The following is a 23,076-nucleotide window of genomic DNA, read 5'->3' as shown; positions in this document are numbered from 1 at the left end:
TTTTTTTTTTTTTTCTGCATAGTGAGAAGCCCCTTTAGGGCTGTATTTAGAAAACAACCAAAGGAAATTAAAATTTTGGGCCTACAACTATGATGTTTTTAAAAAGTCTGGTAGCCAGTGTTTTACCAGGGCAAGATTAACACATCAGAACTCCATTGAGTGAACCTTGAAGTCTTCATATGGAATATCATCTTTAAAGACTCATTTTTCACATACCTTAAATCATTTTCACATATTTTGAATCCCTTCCTCTGACCTTTGCAACCTGCATAAACTTTAAACCTTTTTTTGTTTTTTTGTTTTTTTTTAAATCTGGAAATATCTAATACTATGAGGCATAGGTGTTTGGTTACTAAACAAAGTCATTGAAAAGCAAGCTCTTTTGAATAAAGGAATAGTAAAAAGCAAGTTTTGAGGAATGGCACCACAGCTTGAGTTTGCTTTTACATTGAAATCTGTTTTTTTTTTTTTTGTGAGTTTGTCTTTCTCAGCAGGAAGCCTGTCAGCGAGGTAAACGTGTCTGTGAGCTTGCCTTTCTCAGCTGGAGACTTAAGCTCTGGAAAAGGCAAGGCCTTAGGAAATGGTCTGACTAAGCAGCTGTCTCCCTGAGGTGAGAGGCTAAGGTTACTGCGCTGCTCCTGATCTGATAAGGCATGCAGTCAACATCACCACAGAGGTCTGAGGGAAAATTTGAGCAGGAAGTATAGGCCAAATGGCCTTTGTGTCAATTAAGAATGACAGATTTACCTGCCACCTGGACAGCCAGGATGGTGATCTCCATGGCTTTGTTGTGAGCAGAGGTTAACAGAGTTTTGCAGCCACACAGGATAGTGTAGTGGGCAGCAATCAGCCCTCAGCCACCAGACCCAGAAGGTCTAAGAGATTTTCCTGTGGAATTTGGGAAAAACTATCTTGGAGAGGCCGAGTAGGACAGTCAACCCCACAGTGTCCACAGTTTGGGCAGAACCCAGGCCTCGGGTGAGCCGTGAGGCAGTTCTTTGCTCCAGGTGGAGTCTGTGGCCGCCCATCTTCTTTCCTGTTACCAGAAGCTGGTATTGTTGTCCGTTAGGGTAAAAGTTGGACAGACTTCCCGGCAGGCTCCAGATAGGGAGAGGGGCAGTGGCTAGATAATGAGTAGCTTCCTCACCTACTGACTTTGAGACAAAAGCCTCAAGGGAAGAATCCCTACTGAGGGACTGACTCCACAAGGTCAAGACCTGATGAGTACATGTCACAGTAGTTTCATAGTTTCGTAGTTTCGGACCAATCAACGTCAAACTGACCAACCCTGAAGTGGGGGAGGAAGACTCTTCAGATGCTTTAAAACCCCAGGACTCGGGAGAAGAGACTGGGGTTTTCGGCTTCCCGAGCACCCTCTCTGCTTTACCGAGGATCTTTTTTCTCGGTGTGTCTGATGCACGAGTGTGTTCCTCACCCTAAGTGGACGCTTTCCTTTAACTGCTGATTCTGTCAGTGCTCCAAAATTTCTCTCCTGTTTCTCTCCATTGCCCTTCTGAATTTTCCTGTCTTTTATTTCTTTAACTGCTAGAGAAACTGAACCCAACTAAGACCGCCCCCCTAAACTCTATTATTTTTAGACGGTGTCATTTTCGGGACCTGTCTCCGGATTTCTTCTGAAGACGGTATAATTTTGGGACCTTATCTCCAGATCTTTTTTAAGGACTACTGACTCATCAAGGTAAGAAATCCATGGAAGAGGGTGGTGGTGGGGTGGAGGAGTGCTGGCCAGTCCAGTTGGCCCAACCACAAGGTATCCAGGTGCACTGCTCAGTGTCTGTCACAGTCACAGTAGCTTCTAGGCAGAGATGCTCATTCGGGAGATGGCACAGAAGCAGGAAGCAGACTTCTGTGTTGGCATGCGTGTCGTCCTGTGGGGACATTCTCACAAATGTCCTTTTACAGTGCCTGCCCACCATCACTAGTTGTTATCCCTTGCTCTCATCACAACCTCAAACAAAGAATAAAGGACAGAGGCAGTGGCACTCCTGTAGTTACTACCCCTCTGAGGCAGAGGGAGGAGGATCTGCAAGTTTCAGTCAGCCTGGTCTATAGTGAGACTAGCCACCGATATGAAATGAGGTTGTGATCCAGATATGCTCTCCCACCCCGGAATTAGTTTCTAAGTCTTCTAAGTCTTGCTGTACCTAGAAAATATGCCAGAATATTTCAGATACTTATGAATTCCTTCATCTCTAGCAGTACACATCGAATAACCACACCGTCATTAAAAGTCTTTTAACATCTCAGTTTGTCTATGCTATTTTGTTGCAACATAACTTTTTTTCCCCATGAGGTGATTTCCATTTTTACTTTGTGTTTTGCTTTTGTTTTTTGAGACAGGGTTTCTCTGTGTAGCCCTGGCTATCCTGGAACTCAATCTGTAGACCAGGCTGGCTTTGAACTCAGAGATCCACCTGCCTCTGCTTCCTCAAGTGCTGGGAATAAAAGTCTGCGGCCACCACCACCCAGTCCATTTTTACTCTTTATATTATGAATAAGAGGTTAGAGCCACATGGTCTAAAGATTTTAGCCTCTTTATTCCAAGAAGAACCTTATTTGTTTTATAAAACCATGTGTTAACTACTTTGTACCCAAAAGAAAAAAAATCATTAAAATGGCCACAGTTTCAAATATGGACATATTATGACATCAGGGAATTTTATATTGAGCCGTTTTGTAGAAAATTACACCCTCTGTAACTAGAGCCAAATCCAAAACAAGATTCACTATTGGATTGGTCAATCTCTCAATAAGTAGATGAACCAGAGCCAGGATCATGTGTTTGTGTGCTTTAATTTCTGTTTTGTTTTAAAATTGCTCCATGTTCTAATATTCATTCTTCAGGTCCAAAATGGTTTGTTTCATTGCTCTCCATACTTAATTATTTTTGATCGGGGGAGTCTTTAAAAATATGATCAACTGGGTGTGGCCAGATCTCTGAGTTCAAGGCCAACCTGGTTTACAGATCGAGTCCCAGGACAGCCAGGCTACACAGAGAAACTTTGCCTTGGAAAACTAAGAAAGTAGAAGAGGTCAGTTTAGGGAGTTTAGTCTCTCAGTGGCTTCCACCTCTGCCTAAGTTCAGTGGGTAAAAATGTAGACTGCAGTGTTGGTGTAATGAGTGCCTTTACCCCTGTGACTTCTCACTGGCTTGCAAGGTAGTTAAAAGAAAAGAAGACTTGGCTAGGCTTTGTGAGCTCTATAGTACCAATTGTCTCATCACCTTAAACGGTGTCTAACTAAAAATGTTTTTACAAATGGTTAATAGCTCATTTATGAAAACACAAACAACAATTGCCCAGTTATATTTTGTGCCCAAAAGAAAAATAACCATGCTAGTTTAGAAACTTAAATTAATGGGCTCAGTTATTAGCCTCTGGTACTCAAAACACAGATGGAGGATATTTCAAGACTGGCTACCTCAGCTTGAATTCAGGCTCTTTCTGGAACATTCTCATCATTTACAGCAAATCAATGTACTTTGAGCCATCTTTCTTAATATCATATGGCAGCTGTTTGAGTCACAGGTATGACATTATAGGATAAGTTAAAGGTGACTCTAAGTGGATCTTTCTATATAGTGCACTTAGATGAAGCAGCATTTTAAAAAAGCTCCCTGTCTTCAACCCAGCAAGATAAAATACATACACACAGATACCCCCTAGACCAGTGGTTCTCAGTCTGTGGGTCGTGAACCTGGGGTCGCGTATTACATATTTACATTATGATTTGTAACATTAGCAAAATTAGTTATGAAGTAGCAATGAAATAACTAATTATTATTATCTCCTATGGTTGGAGATCATCATAACGTGAGGAGCTGTATTAATGGGTCGTAGCATTAGGAAAGCTGAGAACCACTTCCCTAGACAGAGATTATTGTATCCTGACATCTAAATCAACCACCAATGATAAGTGTAGATTAAAGATTTGTTCTTTGGATACGCATAGGCTAGCCTCGGTGAGCTGATCTATTATCATATTGATTGTGGAGAGTGTCAGTTAATCACTGCTTCAATAACCAACAAAGAAGATAACAAAAATAACATTTAAAAATTTAAAGAAAAAAATAACAAAAATATGTCCACATTCTTACAAAACTTTTGTATCTTCTCTTGTCAAACCATGTATCTCCCTTGAACATCATTTCCTTCCTCCCCACCAATAATCTTCAAATATACATTTTGTTGTAAATGTGAGGAACTTTTTTTTTTTTTTTTTTGGTTTTTTGAGACAGGGTTTCTCTGTATAGCCCTGGCTGTCCTGGAGCTCACTCTGTAGACCAGGCTGGCCTCGAACTCAGAAATCCACCTGCCTCTGCCTCCCAAGTGCTGGGATTAAAGGCGTGCGCCACAACGCCCGGCTGTGAGGAACTTTTAAAATGAATATTGTCTTGCTTATTTCTTGCATAATCACCCTACTTGTAGTCGTTACCAAGCAGCTTCAAGCTTGAATATACATTGCTTAAGTATATATTATTATTTCCTTTGGCTAAAATAAATATGAATGTATACTGGTTATTTTTTTGAAATATTTAGTTCATAAGTATAATTTTGGTTTTTAAAAGAATTGTAGGTATTTCTGAACAATGAACATTCACATGTAGGACAATGCATGATTTAGTGATTATGTTGCAAACCAAAGTCCTGCCTATTTTGTATATAGTAATCACTAACTGGTTAATAAATCTGGCTGTGAGGCTAAATCAAGTGTTTAGTGGGAAGAATTACTGACATTTAAAGGCAAACATTACCAGGAATTGATTGGATGAGTTCACCAGAGCCCAGAAATTATTTAATGAGGGATTGTTAATACTTTGTTTTACCAAGAGAAAACATCAAACCTTAAAAGTTTTAAAAGTTCACTACTACTTATCATTTTGGAAAACTCTCTCCTCCCCCTCCCTCCCTCCCTTCCCTCCCTTCCATTCCCTCCCTTCTCTCCCTCCTTCTTTCTTCCCTCCCTCCCATTCTTCCCCCTCTCCCTCCCTCCCCCCTCCCTCCTTCTCTCCTCTTTTTCTAGAGACAAAATGATAGCATAATTTTTTGATAGTTTCAAACAAGTATACAATGTATTTTATCAAATCCATTCTCCAGTTCCTCTCCTACAACCTTCCCATAAATCACTGAGTCTAATTAGGGCTGTCAGGATGCTCATGGATGTGGCTCCATCTAACCTCCAACTAGAGGGTTGGGTATCCTACTGCTGTGGTTCTGGGGTCATTTAGAGAGTCACCAGTCTGACTCAAGTTTTGGTTTTAGTTAATTAGACTTATTATTATTATTATTACTACTACTATTATTATTATTACTATTGTTATTAAAAAGAGACTGACCAAGACCCAACTGGAGAAAATTTTCTAGCTAAGGCTCCAGCTATTGTTAGCCCAAGGATTATAAAGGCAAAAACCATAAAACTTTGGAGAGCCAGATTAACTCCTATCCTGTTTGGATGGGTGCTGGCAAGGCTTGGTTCTGTAACCAGTGTCCAGCCCATGCCTCATCCATCCAAGCAAGCAAGCAAGCAAGCAAGCAAGCAAGCAAGCAAGCAAGCAAGCAAGCAAGCAAGCAAGCAAGCAAGCCTTTCATTCAAACGCAGAACTTAGCAGTTAGCCTGCATAGTCTTGTGACCCATTACCTTGTAGGAATAGCTGAGGCAGTGAAATATGTTGCAACAATCAACAATTTTTTTGAAAAATAGTCCAACTGTACCAGGAAGTGCTCCATCTCGGGCCAGCTGATAGGGTACATTCAAGGTAGGAGCAACTTCCTCATGGCTTATACAAGCTAAAAACACTTTTTCTTTTTTTTTACAAGCCAAGCTAGCACAGTAAATTTATTCCGTAAACAGAGTTCCCCATCACACTATCATTAGCAAAACCCATGAAAAGAGCACCTCCAGGAACCATCAGTAACAGTACCTTTCAGGCTGAGGTGGGGCCTAGTACGTTCATTCCTTAACTGTGCTAGGTTGGCTTGATCTTGTATAAGTCTTACGCAGGCAACTATAGTTACTCTGAGTTTTTTTTGAGTGTAAAAGCCTTGTCAAGTCCAGAGGACTATTTTTCAGCAGCCTTCCCTGAGCTCTGGCTCTTATGCCCCACCCCCATCTAGTGTGGCCTGAGCATGGGAGCATGTTGTAATGTAGATGTCTCATCTAAGGATGAGTATTCCATGATCAATTACTTTCTGTACTTTACTAGCTGTGACTCTTTCTAATAGCAGCAGAGAGAATCTGCTCTGATGGGGGTGGGGGTGGGGAGGGGGCTGAAAGCTGCACTAATCTATGTTTGTAAGTGTAGGTATTTAGAAGGTAGGTTTTTTTTTGTTTTTGTTTTTGTTTTTGTTTTTGTTTGTTTTGTTTTTAGAGACAGGGTTTCTCTGTGTAACCCTGGCTGTCCTGGAACTCACTCTGTAGACCAGGCTGGCCTCGAACTCAGAAATCTGCCTGTCTCCTAAGTGCTGGGATTAAAGGCATGCACCAGCAAAACAATAGTAGTGAGTTCTCCACAGAGCCCATGCCCCACCTCCTCAGCTACATGTTCTAGGAAAGATTTACACTACCAGACATGAGGTTCTTCCTGTGGAGTGAGTCTGAAAATTCCAATTAGAAAGCTGTTGGTTACCCACATAGCATTTATAACTATATTGCACAAGCAGGCATCTCCTGCCAGGCTAATCATTATTGTGTCTCATAAAGCATCACGGTAAGAGTATTTGTGACTTTTCTCCCACAGCAGCATGTAAAAAAACCTGAAAAGCTAGTTCAGCCAGTAGAGCTTTTGTAAGCAAAAAGAAGTTTGACTCTCCCATACCCATATAAACACTGGGTGGTCGTGGAGGTCTGTCTGCAATCCCATCCTGTGGGAAGCAGATCAGGGAATCAGCATGCTGGTTAGACTAGCTAAACCGTGAGCTCTGGATTCACTGAGAGACCCTTCCTGAACCCTGAAGGTGGAGAGAGATTGAGGAAACACCCAACATTAACTCATGCTTCTATACACGTACACTTATAATCCCCCCATGACATTCACATACATATGAACATGTATACATGCATGAAAATGACATAGATATACATACCTATGGAGTTCTTTTATCTTCTGTGTTCAAACTACTTCCGCAAGGCAACATTTAACTATGAAGAGAAGACAGGGTATATTGTACTGTATGGAGTACTCATTTTAGACAATTCTACACTGTTAGGGGACTTTTTTTCTTTGACAGTTCATTTCACCATTTTGAACCAATATTTGTTTCCTGTATAAAACAGTGATAAGATGATTCCCCCTCCAAATGATAAACCAAGGTGATGCTAAAGGTCAATAATGGAACCTGTTATTTGTATCACCTCCGTTTTAATTGACAAGTTGTGACTTTAGCACAAATAAGAAGTGCACCCCCAGGAGGCCATCTAAACACGCTTAACAAGCTTAACATACCACCCACGGTTAAAGCCAGACAAGGCAAACAGAGATAATCGGTAGGTGCTTGAAAGAGGCTCAAACCCAATAGGATTCGCTCTTTCCAGCTCTCCTCTTCAGCTGATTCCTCAATGTGTAAATTTATGGTTTTTCTTCCCACCAAAGTTTAGAGAAAAAAGAAAATATGATACTTGGCACATTTTTCTAGTCTCCTAAAGACTATTTTTTTTTTTTTTTTTTTTGGTCAGGCTTAGTCTTGTCTGTTTATTCGGGTTTATCATTGGGCAAACTTCTGTACCATTTCCATGGAAGTAGGCAAGGAATTCCCAGAGTTGCTTTGAATTGGGCTGAAACTTGATATTCTGCATATATGCGGATAGATTGGTGGGAAGTATTTTTTATTATTAAATGTAACTGTTAATAAAACATAGAGTTTAAATTGGAAGAATAAAACATTTCCCCAGTTTTAAAAGTATAATAATAATCACTGTATAATTTATATTACTTAATACATTTTATTTATAGGATTAGCATATCAGAGAAACCAGATTTTACCCTGTTGTAACAGATGCCGCCTAAGCTTCTTTTGCAACAGGCAGTGTAAGATAATATTTCAAGCGAAATAAATAGACACATAAATAATACAGTTGTTAGTTTTATATTTTCCTGTGTTAAAATTTGGTACCTGTTCCATATATTGTAGTTCTTTTAAGAGTGCTGCAGGCAAATGTACTTCGGGGTCCCATCTGCTTCTTCCTAGTCGTCTAGGCGTTGAATACCGGAATGTAAATAATGGATAGCAAGCATCAGTTCAGCATGGCTGCTTGGCTAGTTGCACAGCATTATTGTCAAGATACAGCAACCTACATCATTACAAAAATGGACAATGTTTTATAGTAAATGTTTCTGTGCTTCTAATATCATTTTTAAAGTTGACGTTTATCTGTATCTTATAGCCAGAGTTCCATTTAGCTCAATTTAAATTTTATGTCATAAAGGATGCTCACATCTTGCTTTAAGCGATGACCATGTGCACTAGGAATGTACCTCCTAGGGAAGTTAGGAGGAGATAAATGAGGCCCTGTGTGGACTTATTACTCTGTGGTATGTGGTAAACGTGCAGCCTCTCAGACATGCTCTCCCCTGGAGAATTAACCAAACGTTTGCATTCCTACAATATATTTTTTCAGAAAATACTCTTTTCCTGAGAATACAAACCTGCTTCACAGACCTCTCCGGAGGCAAGCCATTCCTACACTAGGGAATGTGGCTTGACGATCTCAGAAAAAAAAAAAAAAGCCAACAATTCATTTACAGCACCTAGTTATTATAAATGTTCTGGAATTTTCAGTTGAGGATACTGCTTAACTTCAAATAGCTTCAAAACATAGAAAAGATTTGTCAAGGCAGCCTCTGTAACAGCAGCAGCAGCAGCAACAACAACAAAACCCAAACAAAAAACCTTGCAAACAAACCCGAGACAATTGTGAGAATAGCTGTATAGCCTGTCTCCCTTCACACACCTTAGTTTTGGACTGCTTTCTTTCTTCATTTCCTTGGCATTAGTGTGCTGCGAACTCACCCAAACTGAGAAGCAGCAAACACAAAGCCACATAGTCTACGACAACAGACTGCCATGGTTTCGTGGCTATGACCCCCCGGGCTCAGTCAAATTGTGTGGCTAGAGCAATCAATACAAAGGGGAAACAGCATTAGCCACTGCTGCTGAGAAAATCGTGTGAACCCAGAAGGTGCTTCTCCAAAATTTTCCCCTTTTCCTTGTAGCCAGGTTTGCCTCTCATGCTTTTTATCTGTAGACCATAAGTGAAGAATTAGCCAAAGTAAAATCTCTCTTCTTCTAGATATAGGAAAGTACTCACTAACATATATTCATCATGAAACTTTTTTTCTTTGGTTTTTGACATAGGGTTTCATTATGCAACTCTGGCTGTCCAGGAAATCATTATGTAGAGCAAGCTGGCCACAGAGATCAGCCTGCCTCTGCCGCTGGGGTTAAAGGCATTTGCCACCATGTCTGTTCAGCCCATAAAAGTTTTTAAAAGATCAACAATATGTGTAAAGTACAGTGAATCTGCACCAGGAAGCTCAAATTTATTAGCTGCAAGCTTGTGATACATGTACTATCCCCACCCCTACCCCCAAGACAGGGTTTTTCTGTGTAGTATTGATTGTCCTGGAACTTGTTTTGTAGACTAGACTGGCCTTGAACTCACAGAGATGTGCCTGCTTCTGCTTTCTGAGTGCTGGGATTAAATACATGCATCAACACACCGGCTCATGTGCGAGATGAATATATGAATTTTCTAGATAATTTACAGATGGCAGTGTGTACGCTTTCACTGCAGAGATGTTGGGCTAGACCAGTGAGTGTCTCCTAGTTGTATTACACCTTTTCACGAGGAATGTATTCGATAGCGTATTCCTCAAATCCCCCTCCCACTTCCATGAGGGTCCCTTAGCCTTGGGAGGGCCTTGGTCTAGGTATCTCATTTAGAGCTAAGCACTCTATAGTTCTTTATTCTTTGTACCAGTTATGGGTGCCTATATTAATCATCACCTACTGCAAAAACAGCTTCACTGAGGAGGACTGAGAGATGCTATGATCTCTGGGTACAGTGATAAGCCATTAGGAATTGGTTTAATATTTTGTCCATTTAGCAGAATAGCAGTATTAGGTTCACCTCCAAGGTTAGGAAGGAGTTTTGGCCCAGCTAACTGTATCAGGCAAAGTTATGATTCACGTAAGCCAGCCAAAACCTCAGCCCCGATGGGAGAAGGGCTCATGAGAATTCCATTGGCTAGCCACAAGTCCTATATCAGATAAGAATGCTTTGCAAGTATTTTCTATTAGTCTATAGGGTTTATTAACTGTATTGTAGGGTAAGTTTCTAATATTAACTGAATACAATTTTTCTCATTTGTTATGTTTGCTTTTGATTCCATGTCTAAGAGATTTTGCTCAACGTATGATCACAAAGATTTAGTCATATTGTAAAACATTAATGCTTTAGTTCTTTCATTTAGGCCACTGACCTATTTTTAGTGAAGTTTTGTGTATTATACCAGGTCAGAGTCTAGTCTGTTTCTTTTTGTGGGGCGCAGTTTCAAGACAGGTTTCCTCTGTGTATCCATGGCTGACCTGGAATCCACTTTTTAAATCAGAGATCCCCCTGCCTCTGATTTCTGAGTTCTAGGATTCAGGGTGTGCATCACCATGCCTGGCTATCCATATGTGCCAGCATCTTTAGCTGAAAAGATAAACATTTCCCAACTGAGTGGTCTTGAAATATTTGACATTGTCAGTTGATTGTAGACATCAATCTATTTAGTGATTCCCAGTTCTCCATGAATCCATGCAGCTGCCAAAATTCATTGATTACTGTAGCTTTGAGTTGTTTTCAGTTTTCGAATATGATTAGCTCACATCGAGTATACCAATGAGTAGGGTTTTTTTTTTTGTCATTTTCATATATACATATGTCAACATTTATTTGGATCCACCCTCCTCACAACTCTCTGTCCTCTCCTTACTCTTCCCTCCCCTTTCCTTGTTTGTTAATCCTGCTCTCAGATCGTCCTTGCTGTTTTCTATTCATTTGTTTGGCTTGGTTTACTTAACACAATGGTTTTCACGTGTATCCATTTTCTTGGGACTGACTTGATTTCATTCTTTATGGATGAATAAAACTCCATTATACATATGTGGCATATTTTCTCTTTATTTTTTTTTCTCTCCCTCTTACTTTTTAAAAATTTTATGTGCATTGGTATTTTGTTTGCACATACCTTCTTAGCACATAGATGTGTGTCTGTGTCAGATCCCTTGTAACTGGAGTTACTGACAGTTGTGTGCTGCCATGTGGGTGCTGGGAATCAACCCCAGCTTCTCTAGAAGAGCACCCAGTGTTCTTAATCATTGAGCCATCTTTCCAGCCTCGTGACATATATTCTTTATCTGTTCATATGACAAAGGCACACACATATATCAGAAAGTATGAGTCTTTTAACCTTGCTTTTCCACATGATTGCTTTAGCTGTGGTAAATAGTTAGAATCTCCACATGAGTTTTAAGATTTCCTTATCAATGTTGACAAAAAAATTACCTGGGGATTGTATAGAGGTTACATGAGATATGTAGACTACATTGAGGAGTACTGTCATCTTAATAGTAAAGTTTTTGTTCTGGGGACAGATGGGTATATTTTTAACCAATTTAGGTCTTGAATTCATCTCTATTTTTACTAGGTTAAATATACATCCCTGAATAATAGCTCAGACACTGGCAGGTCTCCCGTCTTCTCTCACTCTGCTTTCTCCTAAAATGGATTTAGATGGGAGGAAGTGGATAATGTAGAGGAATATGAATCAAAAGAATGCCAATCCCCCTACATTCTTGGCATGCCTTATTACGTGTGACAGTGAGGGATATTGGTTTTGTGAGGATTTTTGAGTATTTATCATGTAATATTCTAGAGAAAGTTTCTTCAATGAAACAGCACATTTAAAAATCTACACACCATACATACCATTCCTATTTACATATGCAGAGTATCACAGTATATACATATGTAATAGCATATGCAAGTTGTATATGGAAACACTGATTTGTCCCAATGGTGAGTTATTTCTGGAGAGGGAAAGTCGAGGGGGTGAAGAAGGATGAGGCTAATGTATTTTTTCTAGAACAGTGTTTCAGATATTTCTGACATAATTTTAAATATGAGGGTTTTTTTTTTTTTTTGTCAACATCTGTCATTATAAGACTAAATAACATGCTGAACTTGAGGTCAAGGGTGATGTTGAACAGCTGGTTGAAGTTGAGGTCATAGTAGTGGAATGGGTATATTTAATGTTCTTTCAGGCTTTTAAAGATAATTGCAACAACTGTGGTCATTGAGAGGTGTCATGTCTTCAGGAGCTTGTAAAGATCTGCTTCCATGAGGCCCTCCCTGTATTATATACATGGTTTCTATCTGTCTCATGGTTGACACTCAGATAGTGTCTTGATTCCAATAACAGTCTCACGACTGAAGCACAGGAAGATTTTTATCTCTGAGTCCTCTGGCCATCAGTGTGATCACAAAAATATTTGTCTTGAATAACAATATTCAAATTCTTAACATTGTCTGTTTCGAGACTGTATTGTTTTGGAAAAACCAGTGCATCATGTGATTTGATGGAACAAAACCATTCAGTTCTCCTCAAGCAAGAAACCAAGGACATATTAGTCAACTATGTATCTGATAATGGGTCGATTTGCAAAATAATCCTTCTAGGGACTATATATTTATCCTCTATGCTAAAAAGTACATACTTTTAAGCCTGGCGATGTTTGGGGCTGCCGAGATGCCTAAACTGTTAAGAGCCATTGATGCTCTCTCAGAGGATCAGAGTTTGCCTTCCAGCATCCATATCAGGCTGCTTACAAACCCCTGTAACTCCAGCTCCATGACCTCCCCAACATCTTCTGCCACTCTCACCCCACCCTGCTACTACAGGCGCAAACACATATATCCTCATGAAAAAGATCAGCCATGGTTTGAATGCTGCCTTTGCTCATGCCAGATCCCTTCTGTCTTTAGCATCATTGGAGTCAGGTTTGGAGTTCATGAAATCCACTCAGGTCCCCAGGATGCTCCATTTTAAAGGAACTCTAATGAAGGGTTCCACTTTTTACATATTGAAATTGCCAGAGTTATTTACTGTCTGTTTGGACCTGGTGTATAAGAAAGTAGTCCAGAATCCAGGAATGGTGAGGATCATAGTCTATGCTGTGTGGAGGGAAGAAAAGGGAGAGGCTCTACTGAGACAAAGAATAAAGCAATTAGAGATGCCTGATTAGAGATTCTAGTTGTTTTTGAGGTTAATGTAAATCAGCTATGCTAGGCCTTGGTAGCTCCACATTTTCTGGAATGTGGTCAATGACATTTTGATCTATCTCATCTAAGCTGGTTCTGACTACTAAATGACTAAATAAGTAATGTTTTAAGGTGCAGCTTTTAAATAGGATTAACCGGATAGATTTAGAGTCTCTATCCTTAAGGTTTTAGCAGGCAGGCATCCTACCTAAGCTGACATTCTGAACCAGACAGACAAAAACCCTACTTCACAGAACATTCAAAATACAGCTGCAATGGACTTCCCATGGAATCAAATGGAATCAAAGAGTCTCTGAAAGTATTTGAAAACAATACATTAAAACCCAGATGTTTGGTAGACATTCTCTTTATAACTACATGTGTGTAACAGAGCCGCATAACAGCATGGGGTATGTTGTACGAATTATAAATTTGTAACATTGCTGGTGACTAACATCCAGCTATGTTCTGGCATTTTCAGCGGGTCACGGGAAACCCGATGATACAGTTTATCAGTGATTTTAGTGATGCTGAACGTAAAACGGCACTCATTACTTTACTATTAATGTATTTCAACCCACCTGTGCCTTTTTATTTATTTATTTTCTATTTGTCAGTATTCTGATTTGGTAGTTTCTGGAATGCAGAATGATGACAGAAATTTCTATAATTTAAGAATTATGCAATCTTACTTATTCTGTTATAGAAGTAAGTAGAAGTAAGAATTAAGACAATTACATATATGATATAAACGTAGGCATTTGAAGGGGTAGCTGTAGATCGTATGTTTGCTCTGACTCTGAGTGGTCAATGTCCCAGGGTCATCATTTCCTTTCCCCTTTGAGTGCAAAGGGGAAGTCGGTTTTTTTTTTTTTTTTTTTTTTTTTTTTTTTTTTTGTCTTTTGTTTTTTAAAGCTACATGTTTTCCAACTTCTTTTCCTTTTAAGATCCAGATCTTTAAATCGTTCTGAAACAGGAAATGTCCCACTTCCTACGGGAATCCATTTCCCTTGGGGTGCAAAAGTGCTGGTTCATCACTTCTCTGTCTTTAAGACGGACAACTCCATACACCGGGGAAAGATGACTTGAAGAACTGAAGAGAGGGGGTGGCTGGGGTGAAAGATACGTCCATTGTGTGCAGCTGCTGAATGCTTATCTCGCAGAAAACCTGGTTAGGAAATGAGTTCTAAAACAAATACCACAAGAGACAAGGAGGGGATTTGTGACAAAGCTTCCTTCTGAAGGAGGGACCAAAGCAAGAGGAAAGAGTACGACAAAGTTGAGAGTTGCCTTCAGAATGTTAACAACATCATCAACAACAAAAAGTTGGAAAATAAAATAAGAGTTAGTTCTGACTAAGAAAGCAGAGTTGCTGAGTGGCAGGCAAAGTGCAACCTGTTTGGACTCAAACCAGTTTTTAAAAATATATTAATATAATGAGTATAACAAGCAGGTATTTTATTATTTTAGTACACACACACACACACACACACACACACACACACATTATCTTTAATCATTTTTTTACAGTCCAGTTGTTATCCCCCTCTGGTCTACCTTCGATAGTTCCTCATCCCATTCTTTCCCCATCCCCTAGCACTGCCCTGGCACCCCCCCCCACCCCCCACCCCCATCTCCAAGAGGATTCTACCCCCCAGCCCTCCCCACTCCTTGGGCCTCAAGTGCCTCTCGGGTTATGTGTGGCTTCTCTCACTGAGGCCAGACCAGGCCGTCCTCTGCTATATATGTGTTAGGGGCCTCCTACCAGCTAGTGTATGCTGCCTGCTGTCCTGGTGTGGTGGCCCTGTTGAGTTCTTTCAAGAACACAACAAGATCGTATCACATTTCCCCTTTATAAATTTATACAGTTAGGGTGAATATGTGGTGGCCCTGCTGTGTTCTTGAAAGAACTCAAATCCGAAACCAGAGACTTAGCTCGCTGGGGGTTTGGAGCCTATGTAAATGATTCAAGGACCAGATACCAGGTCCCTAGGAAGCCGTGAACCTTTGATCTCTCTATCCGTCCTGGAATCCTTTGTGTTAGAGTTTTAGCTTTGATCCTGCCGAATGTCTGTTCTCACCTGAATGTAAAATGCATGCCTGTGCTTATCTGGTATATATGTTCCGTGTTCACTAAGTAAAGTTGCGCCTTGATGAGACCCATTTCTCCTGGCGTCTGTCTCTATTCTCTCTATCACCCATTACAGGTTTCCAAATCCTCGGTTCGTGGAACCCCACGCAGGTAGGAGCTGCGGGACGGCATCCTACAGTCCTGGAACTCACTCTGTAGACCAAGCTGGCCTCCAACTCAGAAATCCGCCTGCCTCTGCCTCCCAAGTGCTGAGATTAAAGGCATGCGCCACCACTGCCCAGCCAAACCAGTTTTTTTATTCATTCATTTTAGGTTGCATTTAAAACATCGAACCATCATTCTGTCATATCCTCCCCACCAATATTTAAATTTAGATCCCACATCTGAGAGATAATACCAACTCATATTAACCTGCATGTACATGTCTCTCAAGCATTTCTCCTTTACCTTGTATTTTCAAGGCTAAACGATGGCCTCCTGTTAAACGCTATTAAATGTTCAGATGCATTTGTAGCCCTAAATGCTTCATGTACATATTTTAAAGGTGAGCTTTAGAATGTATTGACAGCAGCTTGTGAGAACGTATTAAATGCGATGTATTAAGTTCACTCGGAAGTTTATGAGATTCCTGCTAGCCTGTAGATGCATCCACCCTGATTACTTATTAAGCATGTTTGTGTTCTGTATTTCAGAAATGACTTACAAAATGAAGAAAGAACATGCCTTTTGGGCAACTGTGTGTCTGTTGCTCAGCCTTCTTCCTGAGCCTCTTAGTGCTCTGCCTGAGGAAGCTGATGATACAGGTAAGATATTGCAAAGATTGATTTTTTTATTTTAGCTTGTCAAAACTCTCAATTTAGTATAAAATTCATTGAGCTAGAATTTTTATTTTTTAAATCTTTGTTTTATTATTTTATGAGTCTGTGTGCTTTGCCTACATCCATGACTGTGCATTTGTTTTATTATTTTATGCGTCTGTGTGTTTTGCCTACTTCCATGACTGTGCACCATGTGTGTGCACTGTCCCCAGAAGACAGCATTGAGCCTCTTGAAACTGGAGTATAGCCTGCTACAACCCAGTACTTGACACATAAAGGCCACAATTTTAATATTCAAAATTAAAATTTTGTGTGCTGGGAATTGAACCTGGGTCCTCTGGAAGAGCAGCAAGTGCTCTTAGCTGCTGAGCCATCTTTCCAGCCCCCTAAGACATTAAAAAAAACCCAACAAACAAACAAACAAACAACAACAACAACAAAAACATTGCCTTTAATCCCAGCATTTGGGAGGCAGAGGCAGGCAGATTTCTGAGTTTGAGGCTAGCCTGGTCTACAGAGTTAATTCCAGGACAGCCAGGGCTACACACAGAAACCCTGTCTCGAAAAACCTAAAAAAAAAAACAAAACCAACCAAACAAAAAACCCCAAAGTGGTATTTTTCTTAAGACAATTCTTGTACTGTGTATGTTAGTTTCTAGACTATCCAAAATCAAATCACTTCAGCAGGAGAGACATCTTATGTAAGCAGTAAAGCTCTGAACTAGCTCTGAACTAGCTCTGAAATACTGCGAGAAGTGAAGACCTGAAGGAGATTCTTGGTAACACGGCTTTATCTGTGAGCTAGGAGAAGTAAGAGAAGGAAAAGAACTATATACCCGAGTGCCAGCCACCCTCTCCTTCTTACCAGTATTTTCAAAATAACCATGTCTGAGATGAGACTAGATATCAAAGGGACTGGTGTGGATGGGAGTTCCAATTTCATGGAGTGTAAGATAAGAATGTTAATAATGGAAAAATGTATGCGGTTATCATTGTAGATTTATACATTTCCCCCAAAGTAACACTTTGTACAAAACTATTGATAGAACTCAAGTTTTTGATAATGGGAAATATTCACAACTTGACAGTCTCAAATTATATTGTAGTTCTGACTTATATTAGAGTCTCTTATATACATTCTCACCTCTATGAGTTTGTCCAGTGTATTCCCCAGTAACAAGGTTGAGTAAATCATCCTCTGATCTCACACTGTAGTTGATGGGAGGGAGGGAATGATGGGGGCCGAGAGGAGAGTCTGAAATCCCCACAGCCTCATGGAGGCTTCTCAACTACATGGCCCAGGTTGACCTGACACTCACGAGCTTTTGCTTCAGTTTCAGAGGGCTAAGATCAGAGGCCAGAGTCCTGCAGCTAGCTATGGCATGATTTAATATTGTAGAGTTGAAGTTCTTTTGTTCAATTAGCTGCACAGTCTTGTCTAGGTTTGTTTTATTTTTGTTTAATTTTTAAATTAATTTTACAATACTGAGAGGCATCCGGCATGTGGACCCTTAGTAAGTTACCTGTTGGCCCCAGATCCACAATCATTGGCCAGGTGAGTGGTGCTCGAACACTCAGGCATCCCATGACCTGAGCATTCCATGTTACTGAGCTTTTTATTTGACATCCTAAGACACAAGGGAGGAAACCAGATTGTTATCCTTAGACTAGGAGATACGAAATACAAACACTCAATTACAAATATTTAAATATAAATTATAATTCTATTTTTTTGCTTAGATCAGATTCTTGTTATATTATTCTGCAAATTGTCTAGTTTCATGGGTACAAAGGGATGTCCTTTATTTTTTTAAAACACTATCCTCAACTCTTCCAAGTGTAAGGAAAATTATCCTTACTTCTTCCCTGAGGTATTCTGCTGTCCGCTCTTTAGTAAGCACTTGGTTATTATTGTAATTATTATAAATTAGTGATTGCAAGCTTCATGAAAGGGGTCTGCTACCCGGTATATTGTTGTATCTGCAATAACAACCCAGTACTTGATAGATACGCATTCAGGACAGGACACAATACTCAAAATTGTAATACTCAAAAAGGTTATCCCAATACATGAAAACCAAGACAGGCATACACCTTTCCTGGCGGATGGCTGTGTATATCAGAGATTAACCTGAGCTCTCCCCATTGTCAGGGACATCCTGCCTAGGTGTGAGTAGTAACAAGCTCAATGCATAGAAATGCTGATATAAAATTATGGTAACTTCATTAATATGGAAATCCTAAAGAAGAATAAGCTAATAATAAAATAAGAAGTTGGTAGTGTTTTTGTCTTTAAGCAGTTGCTATGAATTTAGCACCAGATTTTCATTAAAAATTATTTCCAACTTTATAAAGCAATTTTAAGAATGCTATTGAGTAGAAATTACATTATTAAATTGTGTAATCCAAGTATTTGGGTTAAATCTCAGTCATACAGGTTTGTGACACTCTTACTATTGTGAACTACACCTGGTGTAGTAGCGTGTGAGGGTCATTCCTGTCATTTGCGGGTATAAGTCTGAGCAGCTTGATAAAACCTGCACCACAAAGGACATCTACAGAAGTAGGTGATATGCGTTTTGTTTTTTGTTTTTGTTTTGTTTGTTTTGAGATAGGATTTCTCTGTGTACCCTTGGCTGTCCTGTAGACCAGGATGGCCTTGAACTCAGAGATCTACCTGCCTCTGCCTCCTGAGTTCTGGGATTAAATGCGTCTGGCTTCACTACTGGGAGATCATTAGATGATTTTATAACAAAGTTCCATGAGATTGTCATTACTTAGAAGAAAATTTGACCGTTATTACCGTAACTACATCAACAGCTTTGAAGAAACAACTCTTTTGTGGTACACTCTCCCCCTCTTGTGGCAAAATTATTAAATAGCAGGCTGAATTTGGGCTCTGTGTCTTCCTGAAACACACACACACACACACACACACACACACACACACGAGAGATTTCAGTAAGCAAGATCTTATATAAGTGAGCTAGAGAGCAAAAAGACAAAGTCTGTGCTCAGCTCTCCTTCTGGTACACTGTCTAGTTCCCAGCCCAGAGAATGGGAACCAACCACAGTGGACGGGTCTTCCTAGTCCATGAAACTAACCAGCGGTTCCCCACCCGTATCCCAGGCCTGCTCAGAGGCCTTCTCTCAGGTGACTCTTGAGTCAGTCAACTTGACATTTGACACCAGCCACCACAGATGTCTAACTGTGATTTTCCTAGTCCTATAAATGATTGGGGCTGAGGAGACAGTAATGAGCTTGACTTGTAAGACCAGGATCTGAGTTTTATTCCAGAGCATATGTAAAAATAAGCTGGACCTTGATGGTGCATGTTTGTAATTCCAGAGGTGGGAAGCCAGAGAAAGGCAGATTCCTGGGGTCTGGTATCCCCAGAGCAAGCCAGGCAGCCTAGTCTACCTTTCAAGTTCCAGGGTAGTAACAGATAGTAATTGAAGAGAGAGACAGTCAGGGAGTTTGTGCACCCCTCCACGTATGCATATCTGCAAGTATGTTCGCAAACAAGTAAATAAGTAAAAAAGGAAGAAATAAATGAGAACATTCCAATTTCTTTGTTAGAATCTTAACTTTATTAAAATATGGCTAGAATATATTAATTTAAAATTTAACTATAATAATAGATTACAAATGGAAGAAGATAGTTGAAAGTAGCCTAGGTCAAATGTATATAAATATTTTTCAAAAATCCTCGTTTTAAAATTATAGGGAATTTAAAAAATTGATTTATTACTAGATTATCATCGATGTACAATTTATACTTTGTTTTAAAATAATTTTTATATGAGAACATTGAAGTGATGTCCATTCATGTTTTAGTATTTAAAATAATTTTATGGTGAATGAAGCAAATATTTTACACTTGTGCTGACAGCTTTAACTGAACAGAGCACTGCAGCCCTCTAGAGGACAAATGAGTTTATGCCACTTAAAGCCTCAAGTGCCTTCTTTACAGATCATACATAAATATCAAATACGTGGAACATATATGCTCGCTCACTCAGGTTGTTACTTGCACTGAACCCATAATAATCTGACTTTTCTGTTTTAATTTTCTTATTTAAAAATTGATGGTGAAAATTGTATATTTGACAAAACAACAGCAAAGACATTATCATAGTGTTGGGAGAGAGTGATGTAATGTTAAAATTTACCTTGTAGATTCTGAGCTGCAGCCAATGAAACCGCTGCATACATTTTGTGCAATGAAGATGGAAGATGGTCCATGCAAAGCAATGATAAGGAGTTATTTTTTCAATATGTATACTCATCAATGTGAAGAATTTATATATGGGGGATGCGGAGGAAACGAGAACCGATTTGATACCCTGGAAGAGTGTAAGAAAACTTGCATACCAGGTAGGTTTCCGGGAAGCCTGCAGCACAAGAGTTGGTATGGTTATGAGGTCTCAGTGCAGATTCAATAATTTTAGAAGAGCAGTGCGATTTCACAAGAAAGCCTGCTGTTTACATTCCTAGGTTTTTAGCCCACTGTTGTATCTTGATTGCTTCCTATCAAGTATCATAAAATTATGAAGCTTCATCTGTTACCCTCTCTATAGTGAGAAGGAAAGAAGCCCATAAGTTCACTGAAGAGTTTCATAGGTACAACGAAATTAATGCAGCTTACCTACCTGGGAGCTGGGTTGTCAGAAACAATTATTTTTCCTATAGACTTGGCTGCACCTTTATAAACAGCATGTTCTTCCAACACTTTCCTCCGAAGTTAGTGAATCAGAGAACTGACCTAGTCAATGAGAAATGTATTAACCTATATAAATTTCTATTATTTGAGTAAGCTTGGTGCTTCTAAAACTGATCTAGAAATGAGTCATTTATATTGGAATTTTGTAATACTACAAAAAGCACCAAAATTTTATCCCTTCCATGTAAACTTTACCTGGTGTAGCTTTGGTATTGAATTTACAGCTGAAAGATTATAAAACATATAATGTGTTATTAAATTTTATTGGTATTCTTACTTTCAGTTTTATCATATTTTATAATATTTTAAAAATGATTACCAATCTTATCATTTGTAATTCTACCTGATGTTAATGCATAGTAGGGGAACTACAGGCAATGCAATATTATGCATTCCAAGAGCTGCATGGAAAAGTTTTAAAAGGTTTCAACAAAAAAACTGATATACATTTAAGGGGGTAGATATATCTAGCCTCACTTAAACATTACTCAGTATTCAGTAAACCCTATTACTATGTATAATTCTACATTTTTATATATCACTTAAAATAAGTGTAAAAAAAGGAAGGGACCTGGAGGTTCAGTTCAGTGGTAGACTTTTTTGGATAGCATTTATAAGGCCCTGCATTTGATATACACTAACACAACAAATAATAACAATAATAAAATAAAGAAACAAAAATGATTGGCTATAATAATCTCTCTATACAAAACTTGAATCATTAGGACATTTCAGTATAAGGATAATGTTAGTGGGATTATGTAATTGTTCTAGCTGAAGATCTAGTTCATAATATTACATTGTCAATGATGGCCACTAATTCACATACTTCCTTTTGCAGGTTATAAAAAGACAACTATAAAGACAGCATCTGGAACAGGTGACTTTCACTTACATGTAAATTAGTAGCATTTATCTTAAATAATCCTTATATACCTCTGTTGGGGGTTGACTTTAAATCTACATGACATCAGAGGTAATTTTTTTTTTTAAACTGGATACAGTGAAAACTTAGACACTGCAGTATCCCTTTGAATTTACTTAAAACATTTTAAATCTCTTAACTGTGTTTTATTAAAAACACAAACAGCAAAAATATCCTTTTTATTTAAGAAGAAAACTCAAAAGCTAATGTCCAAGGTGGTGTGGGCCATGTGGAAATCTATAGTCTAATATTCCAACATGAAATTAAGACACATGGTTTAAGAAAACCCATTTTTCATTTTCTGCAAGTAAGACAAATGTGCCTTTGGTAAATTATCATACTTTTCTGATGTTAAAGGCTATTATTCTGTTCACATAGGTTTGTCAGTTAATTATTTTAAAGGTAGAGCACTTGGTACCTTTGAAAGACCAACAGCTGTTGGGTCCTGCTTATGTACAGCCTGAATGGTCTGTGATAGTAACTGTTCTTGAAAGTAACTTTTAATATTTTTCTCAGAAGCATTCTTTACTTTATGGTTTATTTCTGAGACTGGAGGAAGGTTAATCTGTGTTTTCCATTGTTGCAACAGATCATGTCCCCATAAATTTATGTCTATATTAGCCACATAATAGCTTTAATTTTTCCTTCTGGCCCTATACACTGGATCCATCTTGTACTTTGTTTCACCCAAGATAAATGTCCAATCCCTAGAAGCTGAATATTTACCTTCTGAAGAGGCTAACCAAATTGGATGGCAAGAGTTTGGTGAAATTATTGTTATGTCTGCTCCTGTATCTACTAAATCTTCAATTTCAATGCCACCTATAGTTTTGGTTTCTGATCATTTATAGCAGTTTGCAGGAAGACTTGTTTTCTGGTGTCTTTTGAAATTTTTGTTTTATCAATTGAAGCTTTTCTTTCTTGATTATATTCAGAACAGTGTTGTTTTAAAAAACAGGCATGAAGTCTTTTTATTGCTCTGTCAATTTTGATATTGGGGCCTACAGGAGGCCCCCTAGGGCATTTCCTGATAGCAAAAGGTTGTGTTGCCTGTCTCTTGTTGATCTGCATTCATTAATCCAATGCTGGCCTTTGCCACACCTTCTGCATACTCCAGAACATGAGACCTTCTTTTCTGGGTTATCTTTAGAAAAAACATTGCTTCTAAGAACACCTTGCCTACAATCCCTTTTC

At 39.0% G+C, this 23,076-nt stretch overlaps 1 protein-coding gene and 1 long non-coding RNA gene across 8 annotated transcripts in view; one reads left to right on the top strand and one right to left on the bottom strand.

The window, feature by feature from the left end:
* The window catches only part of LOC116090391, a 1,839-nt gene extending 608 nt beyond the window's left edge, over nucleotides 1-1,231 (bottom strand). The window contains exon 1 of the long non-coding RNA XR_004118670.1: nucleotides 748-1,231. This is a non-coding gene — a long non-coding RNA (uncharacterized LOC116090391). The remainder of the gene's footprint in view (nucleotides 1-747) is intronic.
* The window catches only part of Tfpi (tissue factor pathway inhibitor), a 49,109-nt gene that overhangs the window by 8,007 nt on the left and 18,026 nt on the right, over nucleotides 1-23,076 (top strand). For 3 of the 7 annotated variants that reach the window (XM_031370820.1, XM_031370817.1, XM_031370818.1), the window contains exons 2-5: nucleotides 1,599-1,699; nucleotides 16,108-16,218; nucleotides 20,414-20,611; nucleotides 21,799-21,837. In XM_031370820.1, the coding sequence (XP_031226680.1) occupies nucleotides 16,110-16,218; nucleotides 20,414-20,611; nucleotides 21,799-21,837 (346 nt within the window). In that variant the 5' untranslated portion in view covers nucleotides 1,599-1,699; nucleotides 16,108-16,109. Of the gene's footprint in view, nucleotides 1-497; nucleotides 611-1,125; nucleotides 1,406-1,598; nucleotides 1,700-16,107; nucleotides 16,219-20,413; nucleotides 20,612-21,798; nucleotides 21,838-23,076 lie in introns of those variants that run through there. The other 4 variants (XM_031370816.1, XM_031370822.1, XM_031370819.1 and 1 more) reach the window with 3 other exon arrangements.

The sequence above is a fragment of the Mastomys coucha genome, unplaced genomic scaffold (assembly GCF_008632895.1).
Source record: "Mastomys coucha isolate ucsf_1 unplaced genomic scaffold, UCSF_Mcou_1 pScaffold15, whole genome shotgun sequence".
NCBI classification, from domain to species: domain Eukaryota; kingdom Metazoa; phylum Chordata; class Mammalia; order Rodentia; family Muridae; genus Mastomys; species Mastomys coucha.
Note: the sequence above shows the minus strand (reverse complement) of the source record. Positions and strands in the feature narration are given on the sequence as shown.